Here is a 15,359-nt window from a genome sequence, read left to right on the forward strand (position 1 = left end):
GTAGAGAAAGATATTTATCACCCATATTTGCCTCTGGAAGAGGAACAGTATTATTTTTGTGTTTTTCTAGAAATATTAAAGCTGCTCTTTGGAAGACTGTATTTTTCTTAGGTTAAGTCCATTCTGCTTCAAGAAAACTTACTTAGTATTTGTATTCAAAGTTCCCAGTTACTTTATTTGTCATAATTTAACTCTAGCTATGCTGCTGCTGCTGCTGCTGCTGCTGCTGCTAAGTCGCTTCAGTCGTCTTCGACTCTGTGTGACCCCATAGACGGTAGCCCACCAGGCTCCCCCGTCCCTGGGATTCTCCAGGCAAGAACACTGGAATGGGTTGCCATTTCCTTCTCCAATGCGTGAAAGGGAAAAGTGAAAGTGAAGTCGCTCAGTCGTGTCCGACTCTTAGCGAACCCTGCAATTGCAAGCGTATGTTTTACCACAACAGTTATTGCTAACCATTGTTTTGCTCCCTTATTTTGAGATCTATCTTCTCATTCACTGTTCATTTATCTACAATACTTCCTTTAGTGTTTCATCAAATAGAGTAAACTGGTGGGATAGTCTTCAAATTATTTAATGTCTGAACCTGTTGTTCTTTTGCTCTAAGGAGTGTTTTCTTGGGAGTGGGTATAGGATCTCTGCATTAGAGTCCTCCTTTTTAACTACACTTTTTATTTTTGTATTGGAGTATAGCAGATTAACAATCGGAGAAGGCAATGGCAACCCACTCCAGTACTCTTGCCTGGAAAATCCCATGGGCGGAGGAGCCCGGTAGGCTGCAGTCCATGGGGTCGCTAACAGTCGGACACCACTGAGTGACTTCACTTTCACTTTTCACTTTCATGCATTGGAGAAGGAAATGGCAACCCACTCCAGTGTTCTTGCCTGGAGAATCCCAGGGACGGGGGAGCCTGGTGGGCTGGCGTCTATGGGGTCACACAGAGTTGGACACGACTTAAGTGACTTAGCAGCAGCAGTAGCAGCAGCAGCAGCAGCAGATTAACAATGTTGTGATAGTTTCAGGTGGAAAACAAATGGACTCAGCCATACAAATACATGTATCCAAGAGTCCTTCTTTGTTGATGGCCTACGAGAAGTGGCTTCTAAGATGGCTCCCAATGAGCCCAGACTCCTGGTATCCAAGGCTTTGTGTAATTCCTTCCATTTGCATAACTCACTTCTAAGCAGTAACATACCTTTAACATTGAGGAGATGCCACCTTCGTGATTAGCTGACAAGAGATTGTAGGTTCTGTCTTGCTAACAGGCTCTCTTCCGTGTGGACTTAGTGAACCAACCTGCCATGTTGGGGAGGCCTATATAGCAGGGAACTCAGGATTGCCTTTGACAAATAGTATGAAACTGAGGCTGTCAGTCCAACAGCCCAAATGAACTGGATCCTGCAAACAACCACATAAATGAGCTTGGAAGAACATCCTTCCCCAGGTGAGCCTTCGGATGAGGCCCCAAGACTAGCTGAGACCTTGATTGCAGCCACATGAGAGACCCTGAAACAGAGGATCAAGCTACGCTGTGCCTAGGATTTTGACCCACATAAACACTGAGATAATCAGTGCATGTTGTTTTAGACAACTAAGTTTATGGGAATGTGGAGACAGGCAGATAGGGACTGGGGGCGGGGGATGGTCAGTGATTTTGTGAAAGATACTAGGTTGGTTTCTGAAATGAAAACCATAGCATCCAGCAGGCAAGTTCAGTGGTTGGCTGCTCCAGGAGTCAGTTTTAGAAACCCTGTGGGTCATCAATTGGCAGTCTGGGAAGACGGATAATTGGAAACCTGCATGGGATGTGGCACTGCTGTGCTTGTGTTGGTTATTATTCAGTGTTGTCATAGTCATCACTGTGGATTAATAATATGAGGAGCCTGGCCATTCAAGTGATTAGGGGACTTTGAAGTGTCCTCTGCCAGTCCCTATAGTCCATCCATGGGTGGATTCTGCTCGTCAGTGATTGATTGGCAGCGAGAGCAATCAGGGGTTATAGTGCCAGGGATGTGAGGTGTGCAGAGACCAATTTTTTTGAGTTGGTCAGTCACTGGGGGACTTGGTGCACACCTGGATTCCAGTGTCTAAGAAAGGAGGGAGGATGAGTTTGAGTTTTCACCTCTATCAGAAGAGGGAAATTTAGGCAGATTGCTGTGGATGTGCACTGAAATATGCAGAAGCTCAGTTTATGCCCACAAGATGGCCTCCTCCAGCCCGAGCATTTTGAGGACAATGGATAACAGGAATATTGTTTACTGGGAGCGGACCCAGTATGGGGTTCAGAATCACAGACCGACTTTGAAGTCACCTGATCTTGGCTTCAGTATTTCCTGGTCTTTTACTTGCTAGTAGTGTGACCTTAGGATAACTGACTTAGCCTCACTGTGCTTCAACAGCTTCTGCTGTCAAATGGTGCTAATGATAATCATTGTCGTGTAGCTGGCAAGGTTACAGTGAAAATTAAATGAGGTACCTGATATTGATCAGCAGGGCCTCAGGGCAGGGCAGGTGTGTCACAGGAGGGGCAGATTCCAGCCTTGTTGCCCCTGAGGTGAATCACCATTCCACTGTTGAGCATGAGTACCACCTGGATGGTGTCCCACGTCCAGAGCCCTGCCTATTTTAGTGAAAAATGTGATGTAGTTGATGGAGGAACAGTGGGATGAAGGGTGAGCCCCATAGCCTGGGAGAGGGGGAGGTCCAGGGTGTCTGCAGGCAGCAGTGTCCAGGTAGGGGTGACCACCAGCCCCAGCCTGGGAGACATTCCCCCCTGATGTCCAGCACTCCCCACTGGCTCTGCGCAAATGCTCAGCTGATCACCACCAGATCTTCCGTTTTCCTGATCCTTGGGGATTTGCTAATTTCCCCTCTACGCTGATCTAGGGCAGAAAATTCCCCTCCCTTTTTCGTTTTTTTTTTTTTTTTTGGAACTTAGAGGATGGCCAGGTAGTAGGGTGAGCACAGTCTCTAGGGCCCTTGTAGTTCTTCGTCCTCTTCTCAAAGATGAATAAAGTGGCCTGAGAAGGTACATGAGTTGGCCAGGTTCCTGGGGTTGTGACAGTAATGGACTGGAGCCAGGTCTCCTGACTGTGTCCTCCACCCTCCCCACACCCCAGCCAAGACCAGCTTTCCCACTAAAAGTTCCCCTTGAAATTCGCAAACAGAGGAGGATGAGGGAGCCAGACCCTGCCCCACAGCTCCCTTCTGACAGTCCTGAGTCTGCTGTCAACACGGGGACAGGCTGGTTGTCACAGGGGCTCAGTGAGACAGTATATATGATAAAACTGCATAACTTTATTTTATTATATGGATATGAAATAGTTAAATGTATTTTATGTTGTTATATAAATTCATATATGTATATAAAAATGTTAAAATGTATATTTTTATATATGGTTATATAAAAATAGTTTTATTTTTGTAACAAGAAGTCATATACTCTAAGTAGAAAAAAGAAAATTAAAGTGACCTCTAAGTCTATTATCACCTAACTATCAATTCTATTAACATTTTGATGTTTATGGTTTCAGACATTTTCTCTGGTATGTGCATGTGTGGCTATTCATGAGTGTTTCAGTTCAGTTCAGTCGCTCAGTTGTGTCCGACTCTTTGCGACCCCATGAATCGCAGCACGCCAGGCCTCCCTGTCCATCACCAACTCCCGGAGTTCACTCAGATTCTTGTCCATCGAGCCGGTGATGCCATCCAGCCATCTCATCCTCGGTCGCCCCTTTCTCTTGCCCCCAATCCCTCCCAGCATCAAAGTCTTTTCCAATGAGTCAACTCTTCGCATGAGGTGGCCAAAGTACTGGAGTTTCAGCTTTAGCATCATTCCTTCCAAAGAAATCCCAGGGCTGATCTCCTTCAGAATGGACTGTTGGATCTCCTTGCAGTCCAAGGGACTCTCAAGAGTCTTCTCCAACACCACAGTTCAAAAGCATCCATTCTTCAGCGCTCAGCCTTCTTCACAGTCCGACTCTCACATCCATACATGACTACTGCAAAAACCATAGCCTTGACTAGACGGACCTTAGTCGGCAAAGTAATGTCTCTGCTTTTGAATATGCTATCTAGGTTGGTCATAGCTTTTCTTCCAAGGAGTAAGCGTCTTTTAATTTCATGGCTGCAGTCACCATCTGCAGTGATTTTGGAGCCCCCCAAAATAAAGTTTGACACTGTTTCCACTGTTTCCCCATCTATTTCCCATGAAGTGATGGGACCGGATGCCATGATCTTCGTTTTCTGAATGTTGAGCTTTAGGCCAACTTTTTCATTCTCCACTTTCACTTTCATCAAGAGGCTTTTTAGTTCCTCTTCACTTTCTGCCATAAGGGTGGTGTCATCTGCATATCTGAGGTGATTGACATTTCTCCCGGCAATCTTGATTCCAGCTTGTGTTTCTTCCAGTCCAGCGTTTCTCATGATGTACTCTGCATGGAAGTTAGATAAGCAGGGTGACAATATCCAGCCTTGACGTACTCCTTTTCCTATTGGGAACCAGTCTGTTGTTCCATGTCCAGTTCTAACTGTTGCTTCCTGACCTGCATACAGATTTCTCAAGAGGCAGGTCAGGTGGTCTGGTATCCCCATCTCTTGAAGAATTTTCCACAGTTTCTTGTGATCCACACAGGCAAAGGCTTTGGCATAGTCAATAATGCAGAAACAGATGATTTTCTGGAACTCTCTTGCTTTTTGCATGATCCAGAGGATGTTTGCAATTTGATCTCTGGTTCCTCCGCCTTTTCTAAAACCAGCCTGAACATCAGGAAGTTCACGGTTCACGTATTGCTGAAGCCTGGCTTGGAGCATTTTGAGCATTACTCTACTAGCATGTGAGATGAGTGCAATTGTGCGGTAGTTTGAGCATTCTTTGGCATTGCCTTTCTTTGGGATTGGAATGAAAACTGACCTTTTCCAGTCCTGTGGCCACTGCTGAGTTTTCCAAATGTGCTGGCATGTTGAGTGCAGCACTGTCACAGCATCATCTTTATATTATTAATATATGCACACTTGGTTTATATGGAAACTAGAATTGTTTACCTTCATTTTTTGCTCTTTACACTAACTTAAACATATCTCCATGTCGGCAAATATTTTTGTATACAATTTTAACAGTTGGATAATATTGAGTTTTTGCACGTATCATCATTTTTGTAACCAACATACTGTTAATATAGGAATCATTTTAGGAATCAGTGAACCAGAACAGACTGGAATGGGTGAAGTTATCTCAGATGACCATTATATCTAACACTGTGGGCAGGAATCCTTTAGAAGAAATGGAGTAGCCCTCATAGTCAATGAAAGAGTCTGATGTGCAGTACGTGGATGCAGTCTCAAAAATGACAGAATCATCTCCGTTCGTTTCAAGGCAAACCAGTCAGTATCACAGTAATTCAAGTCTATGCCCCAACCAGTAATGCTGAAGAAGCTGAAGTCGAACAGCTCTATGAAGACCTACAAGACCTTCTAGAACTAATACCTGAGAAAGATGTCCTTCTCATTATAGGAAACTAGAACGCAAAAGCAGGAAGTCAAGAGATACCTGGAGTAACAGGCAAATTTGGCCGTGAAGGACAAAACAAAGCAGGGCAAAGCCTAGTAGAGTTTTGCCAAGAAAACTCACTGCTCATAGCAAACACACTCTTCCAACAACACAAGAGAGGACTTTACACATAGATATCACCGAATGGTCAATACCAAAATCAGATTGATTATATTCTTTGCAGCCAAAGATGAAGAAGCTCTATACAGTCAGCAAAAACAAGACCGGGAGCTGACTGTGGCTCAGATCATGAACTCCTTATTGCCAAATTCAGACTTATACGGAAGAAAGTAGGGAAAACCACTAGACCATTCGGGTATGACCTAAATCAAATCCCTTACGATTATAGAGTGGTAGTGACAAATAGACTCAAGGGATTAGATTCGATAGACAGAGTGCCTGAAGAACTATGGACAGAGGTTCGTGACATTGTACAGGAGGCACTGATCAAGACCATCCCCACGTAAAAGAAATGCAAAAAGGCAAAATGGTAGTCTGAGGAGAAAAGAAAAGAAGCTAAAGGCAAAGGAGAAAAGGAAAGATATACCCATTTGAATGCAGTATTCCAAAGAATAGCAAGGAGAGATAAGAAAGCCTTCCTCAGTGATCAACGCAAAGAAATAGAGGAAAACAAGAGAATGGGAAAGACTTGGGATCTCGTCAAGAAAATTAGAGATACCAAGAGAACATTTCATGCAAAGATGGGCACAATAAAGGACAGAAATGGTATGGACCTAAGAGAAGCAGAAGATATCAAGAAGAGGTGGCAAGAATACACAGAAGAACTATACAAAAAAAAAAAAGATCTTCATGAACCAGATAACCACGGTGGTATGGTCACTCACCTAGAGCCAGACATCCTGGAGTGTGAAGTCAAGTGGGCCTTGGGAAGCATCACTATGAACAAAGCTAGTGGAGGTGATGGAGTTCCAGTTGAGCTATTTCAAATCCTAAAAGATGATGCTGTGAAAGTGCTGCACTCAATATGCCAGCAAATTTGGAAAACTCAGTAGTGGCCACAGGACTGGGAAAGGTCAGTTTTCATTCCAATCCCAAAGAAAAGCAATGCCAAAGAATGTTTAAACCACTGCACAACTGCACTCATCTCCCATGCTAGCAAAGTTATGCTCGAAATTCTCCAAGCCAGGCTTCAACTGTACGTGAACTGTGAACTTCCAGATGTTCCAGCTGGATTTAGAAAAGGCAGACGAAGCAGAGATCATATTGCAACATCCGTTGGATCACAGAAAAAGCAAAAGAGTCCCAGGAAAACATCTACTTCTGCTTTATTGACTACGCTAAAGCCTTTGACTGTGTGGATCACAGCTAACTGGAAAATTCCTCAAGAGATGGGAATAGCAGACCACCTGACCTGCTCTCTGAGAAACCTATATGCAGGTCGAGATGCAACAGTTAGAACTGGACATGGAAGAACAGACTGGTTCCAAATCGGGAAAGGAGTACGTCAAGGCTGTATATTGTCACCCTGCTTATTTAACTTCTGTGCAGAGCACATCATGGGAAATGCCTGGCTGGCTGAAGCACAAACTAGAATCAAGATTGCCGGGAGAAATATCAATAACTTCAGATGCGCAAATTACACCACCCTTACGACAGAGGACGAGATGGCTGGATGGCATCACTGACTCGATGGACGTGAGTCTGAGTGAACTCCGGGAGTGGGTGATGGACAGGGAGGCCTGGCGTGCTGCAACTCATGGGGTCGCAAACAGTCGGACACGACTGAGCGACTGAACTGAACTGAACTGAGGCAGAAACCAAAGAGAAACTAAAGAGCCTCTTGATGAAAGTGGAAAAGGAGAGTGAAAAAGCTGGCTTAAAACTCAACATCTGAAAAATGAAGTTCATGGCATCCTGTCCCATCACTTCATGGCAAATAGATGGGGAAACAGTGGAAACAGCGAGAGACTCTCTTTTCTTGGGCTCCAAAATCACAGCCGATGGTGACTGAAGCCATAAAATTCAACGACGTTTGCTCCTTGGAAGAAAAGCGATGTCAATCCAAGAGAGCACATTAAAAATCAGAGACATTGCTTTGCCTACAAAGGTCCGTCTAGTCAAAGCTATGGTTTTTCCAGTAGTCAGTCATGTATGGATGTGAGAGTTGGACCATAAAGAGAGCTGAGGGGCAGAGAATTGATGCTTTTGAACTGTGGTGTTGGAAAAGACTCTTGAGAGTCCCTTGGACTGCCAGGAGATCCAACCAGTCAATCCTAAAGGAGATGAGTCCTGAATATTCATTGGAAGGACTGATGCTGCAGCTGAAACTCCAATACTTTGGCCACCTGATGTGAATAACTGACTCATTAGAAAAGACCCCGTTGCTGGGAAAGATTGAAGGCTGTAGGAGAAGGGGACAACAGAGGATGAGATGGTTGGATGGCATCACCAACTTGATGGACACGAGTTGGAGCAAGCCCCGGGAGTGGGCGATGGACGGGGAAGCCTGGTGTGCTGTGGTCCATGGGCTCACAGAAGTCGGACATGACTAGCAAATGAACTATACTGATACTGTTAGTAAGCATGTATGAAGGATAGTCTTGGTTTTGACAACTAATACCACTGTAGTTACATTTCTGCATTTAAATCTTTGTGCATATACATGACTGATTTCTAGAAACTGAAGTCTTGGGTCAGGGTGTAAGGAAAGATATCTAATGACTTAGGAGGGGACAGTTGGTACACTTGGTCCCAGTGAGAAACCTGCCTTTTCTAGGTGTCACACAATCATATCAGTTACAGATACACAGCTTGTGGCCATAGAAAGGTGGTGCTCCTTGGGTCTCCCACAGGGTGCGACCCCCAGCTGAAGTGTGGGTGTTTTCAGGCTGGTGGATCTGATCTCTACAATGCTTCTGACTTCACAGACCAAGCTCCTTCCCAATAAAAGCAGGAAATAATCAAGTTTTTAATGAGTCATCATTAATTCTTGTATTTGTTTGTTTGTTTGTTTGTTTTTGCACCCATTGCTTTCCCAGTGTCCTTAGGGGGCCTTTAAGAATCCCTGAAGCAAAATGTCCAGGTATGACTCTATAAATTTGGGTCAGAGCAGACATAGAGAGAATGAACAAAGTCAGCGCCAGGATCTATTTTGACTGTAGACATTTGTGCCTGATAGTCCTGCAGAACAAATAAAATTGAGCTATAAGTTTCTTTCTTACCTTCCTTTTAGATGCAGCTGGAAAAGAAATACAGTCATTTGCAGGATTTACATTGGTCACAGGTAGAAAATATGCCAATTCTTCCAGGGTAAATGTTTCCTGATAACTGAATTTCAAAAACATGTTTGATCTTCTTATGGAGTGTAGCTGAGTTATCCTTATACTTTATCATCTAAATCAGGACACTTTAAAATGGGAAAGGGGCATCATTAATAATTGTGGTGGGGGACTTCCTTCCTGGTGGTCCGGTAGTTAGGACTCTGTCTCACTGCTGAGGATCTGGGTTCAATCCCTGGTCAGGGAACTAAGACCTCACAAGCTGTGCAATGCAGCCATTAATAATAGTAATAATGGTTATACCAAACAACAGGTGTAAACCAGACAAGGGGTCGCCCTAATGAAAAAGACAGAGTGTTATCGATAGTAATCTTGTCGTAAGTGTGTTATAGTAAGATCTGCCACAGCCGTCTTCTAGAAAATGGTTCTCACATATATATGTATCTCACATATTCTCTATCCATTCATTTGCCTATGTAGTCCTCATTTTTAGTAAAGAACAACTGTTACTGCATGAACACTGAATTTCAGAAATTTCAATTATATTTTCTCCTACAAAATGTTACTTTAAATCCGATGTCAGAGTTGACATATGTAAAACAAAATGAGGTTGGTTTTGGATGACATTGAGAAGCTGGAGAGGAAATGGAAAGGGACTGGCAGGAGCAGGGGCGGAATTGGTACTTTTGAAAGGAAGCAGATCCATGAAATCCGAATACATAAGGACAAAAACTATGGTGGGGGCGGGGCAGGACAAAGGAAGCACAAAATAGTAGGGAAGGAAATAAATAACTAAGAAAGCAAGCTGCCTGAGACGGTAGTGTGGCATATGATCTAGAGTACAGGGATAGGGGGAGAAGGGCAGATAGCTCTCCTGCCAAATAGCCAAGCAAAGAAGACAATGGATACTGGCAAGGGCCATACTAGGAGATGGCATTGAAGCATTAAAGGGGCTTCTGTCAACTCTGCCTAAGCAACTCTAAAAGTTTAGAGACTTTTGTTGTTGTTGTTGACAAGCTCTCATTTCCAAATAAAAACAAATTCCAGATCATGTAGATGTTTATAGTGACTAGTTTATCTAAACATATATACAGGTTCAGTTGTAAGATGTTAACTAAAATTCTGTGACAAATATGCTTTTTCTTAAATACCAAGAACATTAGAGAATTAATGCAGAGTCCTAAGGATAATCTAGTAGTCACTAAGGTTTTCTTAAGTCTTCACTTGAGATGCTGTTATTTCTAGCACAGGTAAGCAGGCACAGTCTTTCATATGATCAAACACTGGAATCTTTGATTGCTACCATAACAGCTGGCTTGCAAACAAGTAGCCAACCATTTGAAGAATGTTTTACGTGAACAACTTGCAAACCCCACGGATGGATAAACCCTCAGAATGCATTAACAACCATAGCAACTGCACAGGCTATTCTTCTGAAATGAGATCTCTCAAAGCAGTATAGTTCAAAATAAAAGATTTTAATTAAAATGGGCATAGGCACAATTTTCCCACCAATTTGTGTGTGTCAAGCATTTAGTGACCTTTTCCACTTGAAACAGTGAAACAGAAAACCGGATGCCATGTTTCACTAATTACAGAGCCTTTAACTCAGGAGACAAGATCTCTGCTGACCAGAGCCAGTTGACAGGGAACTGAACTTGCTGCTCCGGTCTCCTGCTCTGTCTTTTGCTCCTTGATTCAAGTTTAAGAATGTTTCATTTCACTTTTGGTTTTGTCACGTTTGCCTGTGGGGGTTTGGGCCTGCTGACCCTGCCCACTTGAAGAGGCAGCCTGCTGTTCTGCTTTCTGCTTTAACACTATCCAATCAAATGCATAGTCATGTTGGTAATTCAGGGTCCTGAAAAGAAGGCGGAATAGCTGCCTCAGGTACGTGTAATCCGGGGCTTCCTCAAAGGACAGCCCGAGACAATACTTTAAGTACATGGCAAATTCTACAGGAAATCCCTGGCATAAGACATCAACAGGTGTGGTCATCTTCATTTCGCTAATCTTTTCACATTTTTGCTTCATTGTTGCACCCTTTAGTCCTTGCCATGGCAGGCTGGCTCTGTTAAAATACATCAAAACATATCCTAATGATTCCATGTCATCTCGGCGACTCTGTTCCGTACCAAGATGGGCACTGAGGCTAGCATAGGAAGGCGTGCCAGTGAAACCTTTACCGGATCTGTAGGGTATGTGTTGCCCTGTCTTCTTGTCTCTGTACCTCTTGGCCAAACCAAAATCAACAAGGAATAACTTCTTCCACTGCTGCCCAGTACCTATCAGGAAGTTATCTGGTTTAATGTCTCTGTGTATAAGATTCTGCCTGTGCACATATTCGATTCTACTGATCATCTGATCAGCTAACATAAGTACAGTTTTCATTGTGAACCTTCTTGAACAGAAATTGAAGAGGTCTTCAAGGCTGGGTCCCAGAAGATCCATGACTAGCACATTATAGTCCGTTTCCTGACCATACCACCGTATCTGGGGGATGCCAACCCCACCTTGAAGGATATTATAGCGTTCCCTCTCGCGTAACAACTGGGGATGCCTCACATTCTGTGGTTCTAGTTTTACGGCTACCTCCTCGTGGTTGGTGAGGTCTATCGCCAAATAAACGTGCCCAAAAGAGCCACACCCGATCTCCCGTACCAGTTTATATCTCCCTCCGACAAGGAAATCGGCCTCGGGTCCACTGCTGCTCGCCATCCTGAGAGACAAAGATGGGGGTGGGTTAAGGTCCGACACCTCTAAGGGGACGATGGACGCCCCTAGGGCTCGTCCACGGAGCAAGGCTGGGAAGACAGGCAGGAAACAGAAAACGCTGGCTGTTTCTCAGCGTTACAGGGCCCAGAATCGGCCAAGGGGAATCTGACCACCGCTACTGTCAGGTTTCTTTTCACCAGGCCACAGACTGTTGAGGGGGTTCTTACCGTTAGCAGGCTGAGCCTCTGGCTTCTGGCGGCCGAGGCCTCGCCTTCGCAGCGACTTCGGGGGCTGGTTCAGGGGAGCCGTGAAGTTATGGCGGCGATACCGCTGCCGCCACTGCCGCGGGCTCCCGCCAGGAGGGGCCCCCGGTCACTCCGCCGACGCTGCCATCTTGTTACAACGGCTGCAGCCAACGCAGAATGCCCCGCGTTCCAGGAAGGCGCTTCATGGCGCAGAGAACTCTGGGAAAGGAATCACGCGCGCTCTTAGAACCTTCAAGACAGATTATCTTCAGAGCCTTTCAAAGGCATCAGCCTGTCCTAGAAAAACAGATCTACTCCACGTCCCGCATCTACTCAGGTCACACGTCTGAGCAGCTGTGACGTGGGGTTTCCTCCTCCAATGTCCATGGGCCCTCTCCTTGCTCCAGCTTGAAGATGACCTCTGGTTTGGGAACTTGGTTCCCTGTGAACAGGACACGATACAGATTGGGTCCAGTTAATTGGGTTTCAGGGCCTTTCAACCACACTTCTGTTTGCTCTTCAGGAAAGCAATCCCATTTCCCTGGGAATAGAGTAATAATCACAGAAGGGTAAAAGGACTGAAGTATCTCGGGCAAATCAAAGATGACACCATTACACACTTCAGATGCCCCAGAGCATTCAGCAGCTGAGAATGGAAGCAGCCTCTCTGAGGCCCCTGGCAGGTGCACGGGGCAGCTGTGCTTACTTACCCACTGCGCACAGGTGGCTGTAGGTCTCCAGTGTCACATCCTGGTACAGGCACCTCTGTACAGGGTCCACGTGCTGCTACTCCTCCCTGCTGAGGTCCACACGGACGTCCTCAAATGACCCCTGTTACAATACAGTCCCATTCAAGGTGACACGGTCAGCACCGGGGGTTGGATGGAAGAGAACTAGGAAGTTAGTTGTCTTTCATGATTTTCGCCGTGATATGCTATGCTTGTCAAATACCTAGTTATACCTAACATTGTGCAGGGTGAGAATATCTAAAGCTGTGAATTTCTCTTACTCATCATGTGTTAAATTCAATCAGTAACTCATTATTCAGAAATTAAGATTAAATTCGCTTTTCTAAATCTTCTAGTTCTTTTAGGAAATACCTAGAATTTATTTCTTAAACAGGTAGGTAGCAGACATGCTAGGTTCTTTGGCCAGTGCTGTGTGCTAGTTCGCTTCGGTCCTGTCCGACTCTTTGTAACCCCATGAACTGGAGCCCGCCAGGCTCCTCTGCCCGTGAGATTCTCCAGGCAAGAAAACTGGAGTGGGTTGCCCTTTCCTTCTCTGGGGGATCTTCTTGACCCGGGGATGGAACCCGAGTCTCCAGCATCGGCAGGAGGAATCTTTACCACTAGCGTCACCTGGAAAGCCTATCTGAGACCTCAGCAAAAACACAGTTATTCCTATTTCTCCCACCAGTTTCTTCGAGGCAATCTAGACTTCTTCTATCAAGCACCTACAAATTTCTCCAGCCTCTACCCGCTGCCCAATTCCAAAGCCACTTCATCTCTTTTTAGGTGTTTCTTATAATAGCACTCCACCCCCAAATACAGAAAGCGGTAGTTTCCTAGGACTGTTGTAACAAAGTATCACAAACCGTGTGACTCAGAACAATAAGAATTTCTTGCCTTGCAGTTCTGAGGGCCAGAAGTCTAAAATCAAGGCGTCAGCCAGGTCATGCTCTTGTTGAAGGTGCTAGGGAGGGGTGTGTTCCACGTCCCTCTCCTGGTTTCTGGTGGCCTCAGGCACCTCTTGTCCTACAGAAGCATCACTCCAACCACACGGTCATCTACTCCTTGTGTGCCTCCACACGGTCTCTCTTGTGTGTTTGTGTGTCTCTGTGTCTACACTTCCCCTGTTTGTAAGAATGCCAGGCATATTGGAGTAGGGCCCACCTAACGACCTCGTTGTAGATTGATTACTTCTGGAAAGACCTGACAGGTTACTGCTGTGAGCCGTGTGCTACGCTGGGATTCGTGGTCTCTGGAGGAGAGACAGGAATTCGATCCAGGGCAAGACACGAGGCTTGCCCACTGGAACCTTTTGGGTAACAGAATTTTATTAAAGTATGAGAGAGAGAGAGAGAAAGCTGCTGACACGGACATCAGAAAGGGGCAGAAAGAATGCCCCCTTGCTACTTTCTGGCAAGGTGTTTTATGTCTGTTAGCAAGCTTATTAATCAGATAAGAGTGTCACCTCAAGGCTGAGGGGGTTTCACCAAGGCCCTCTCCCACAATATGCATTTTTGAGATAGGATGGCCCAAGGTGTGTCATCCCCCGGCCATAAAACTATTGGCATGAATACTGGTTTCTTGAGCCATTATCAGCCCGAGGGTTGAGAAAAGAAAAAAAAAAAAGTTATTCTTAGGCAGAACCATTTTGAAGAAAGGCAGGTTGCAAAGCAACTACATGGTTTCATTAACATAGCTGAAGAAAAACTTTTCCATAAGAAAGACATATTGGTTAGCTCATGGTAGAGCTAGGTGTCGTCAACACATATAGAGAAGGAGAGAAAAAGCGTCTGCCACTTACAGTTTATTGTCTCCTGCCGCTCTGAGACTTCTGGCCTTCCTCCCTGTTACCGTCTCAGGCCCTATTTTTAATTAAGGGCACATTCAGAAGTAGTGGGGGTTAGGACGTGGACACAATTTTACTCATAACAGAGTCCTCAAGAAGGAGGAAACAGACAGAACAGGCTCCATCTGGAAAGCAGGACTCCATCTTGGGCCGGACTGTGGACTTTGAGCTCTATGCCCAGTATCTATGGAAATGACATACCAACTGGAAAACCAGGCCCCCGGGATGGAAGAGCCCCAGGGCTCGTACCTAGACTCTCTGTTGCCTGAAAGAATACCCTAATTATCTGTGTAACCGAATAGAATCATAAATTCTATTATGCTTATTGGGGTATGACCACAGGCCTATTGACAATTGTCCACTGTTAACTACCTAGGCTTAAGGCATATGAACCACGGGTTAACTCTGAGTGTATCTTTCCTTCCCTTTCTTCAGACTAGTTTCAGGGAATTTGGGGAGGTGGGTTTGGGCACGTACACTTAGGGTATATAAGGTTTTCAGAAAAACTGGTCAGGGTCCTTGGCTAAGAGGAGACTCTGCCTTGGGCCCGCCGATGTAATAAACTGCACTCCACCATCTGCATTGTCCTTCTGAATGAGTGTGTTTCCCAGAACGCGTGGCTACAACACTCATAGATTCACAGGGTAGCTGTGCATACCCAGTGAGATGAGGTGGCTGTGGTTTTCGGCATCATGTCCTGGTACAGGAACCTCTGAGCAGAATCCAGGCCCTGCCACTCCTCTCTGCTGAAGTCCACGGTCATGCCCTCAAAGGACACTGACACCTGTAACAAACACCAAGGACACTGACACCTGTCAACACAGCCCCATTTGGGGTGACCAGGTCAGCACAGGGGGATAAGGGAAAGTTAGGAAATTGTTTTTAGTGATTTTTACCATAATGCCCCCCCTTTTTTTTAAAGTCACTCAGTCGTGTCCAACTCTTTGTGACCCCATGGACTGCAGCCCACCAGGCTCCTCAATCCATGGGATTCTCCAGGCAAGAATACTGGAGTGGGTTGCCATTTCCTTCTCCAGGGGATC

The 15,359-nt window shown here is 45.2% G+C and overlaps 1 protein-coding gene across 1 annotated transcript; it reads right to left on the reverse strand.

Moving 5' to 3' along the window:
• Positions 1-10,489: 10,489 nt before the first annotated feature.
• Positions 10,490-11,500, reverse strand: LOC128070474 (casein kinase I). The gene has a single exon (XM_052663781.1). It carries the CDS (start codon positions 11,498-11,500, stop codon positions 10,490-10,492), a length of 1,011 nt encoding a protein of 336 aa, XP_052519741.1.
• Between the last annotated feature and the right edge of the window lie 3,859 nt (positions 11,501-15,359).

The sequence above is a fragment of the Budorcas taxicolor genome, chromosome X (assembly GCF_023091745.1).
Source record: "Budorcas taxicolor isolate Tak-1 chromosome X, Takin1.1, whole genome shotgun sequence".
Taxonomy (NCBI): domain Eukaryota; kingdom Metazoa; phylum Chordata; class Mammalia; order Artiodactyla; family Bovidae; genus Budorcas; species Budorcas taxicolor.

Bases quoted from the DNA above. Each gene is read 5' to 3' on its own strand.
- LOC128070474 (XM_052663781.1), bottom strand. From the start codon at position 11,500: ATGGCGAGCAGCAGTGGACCCGAGGCCGATTTCCTTGTCGGAGGGAGA.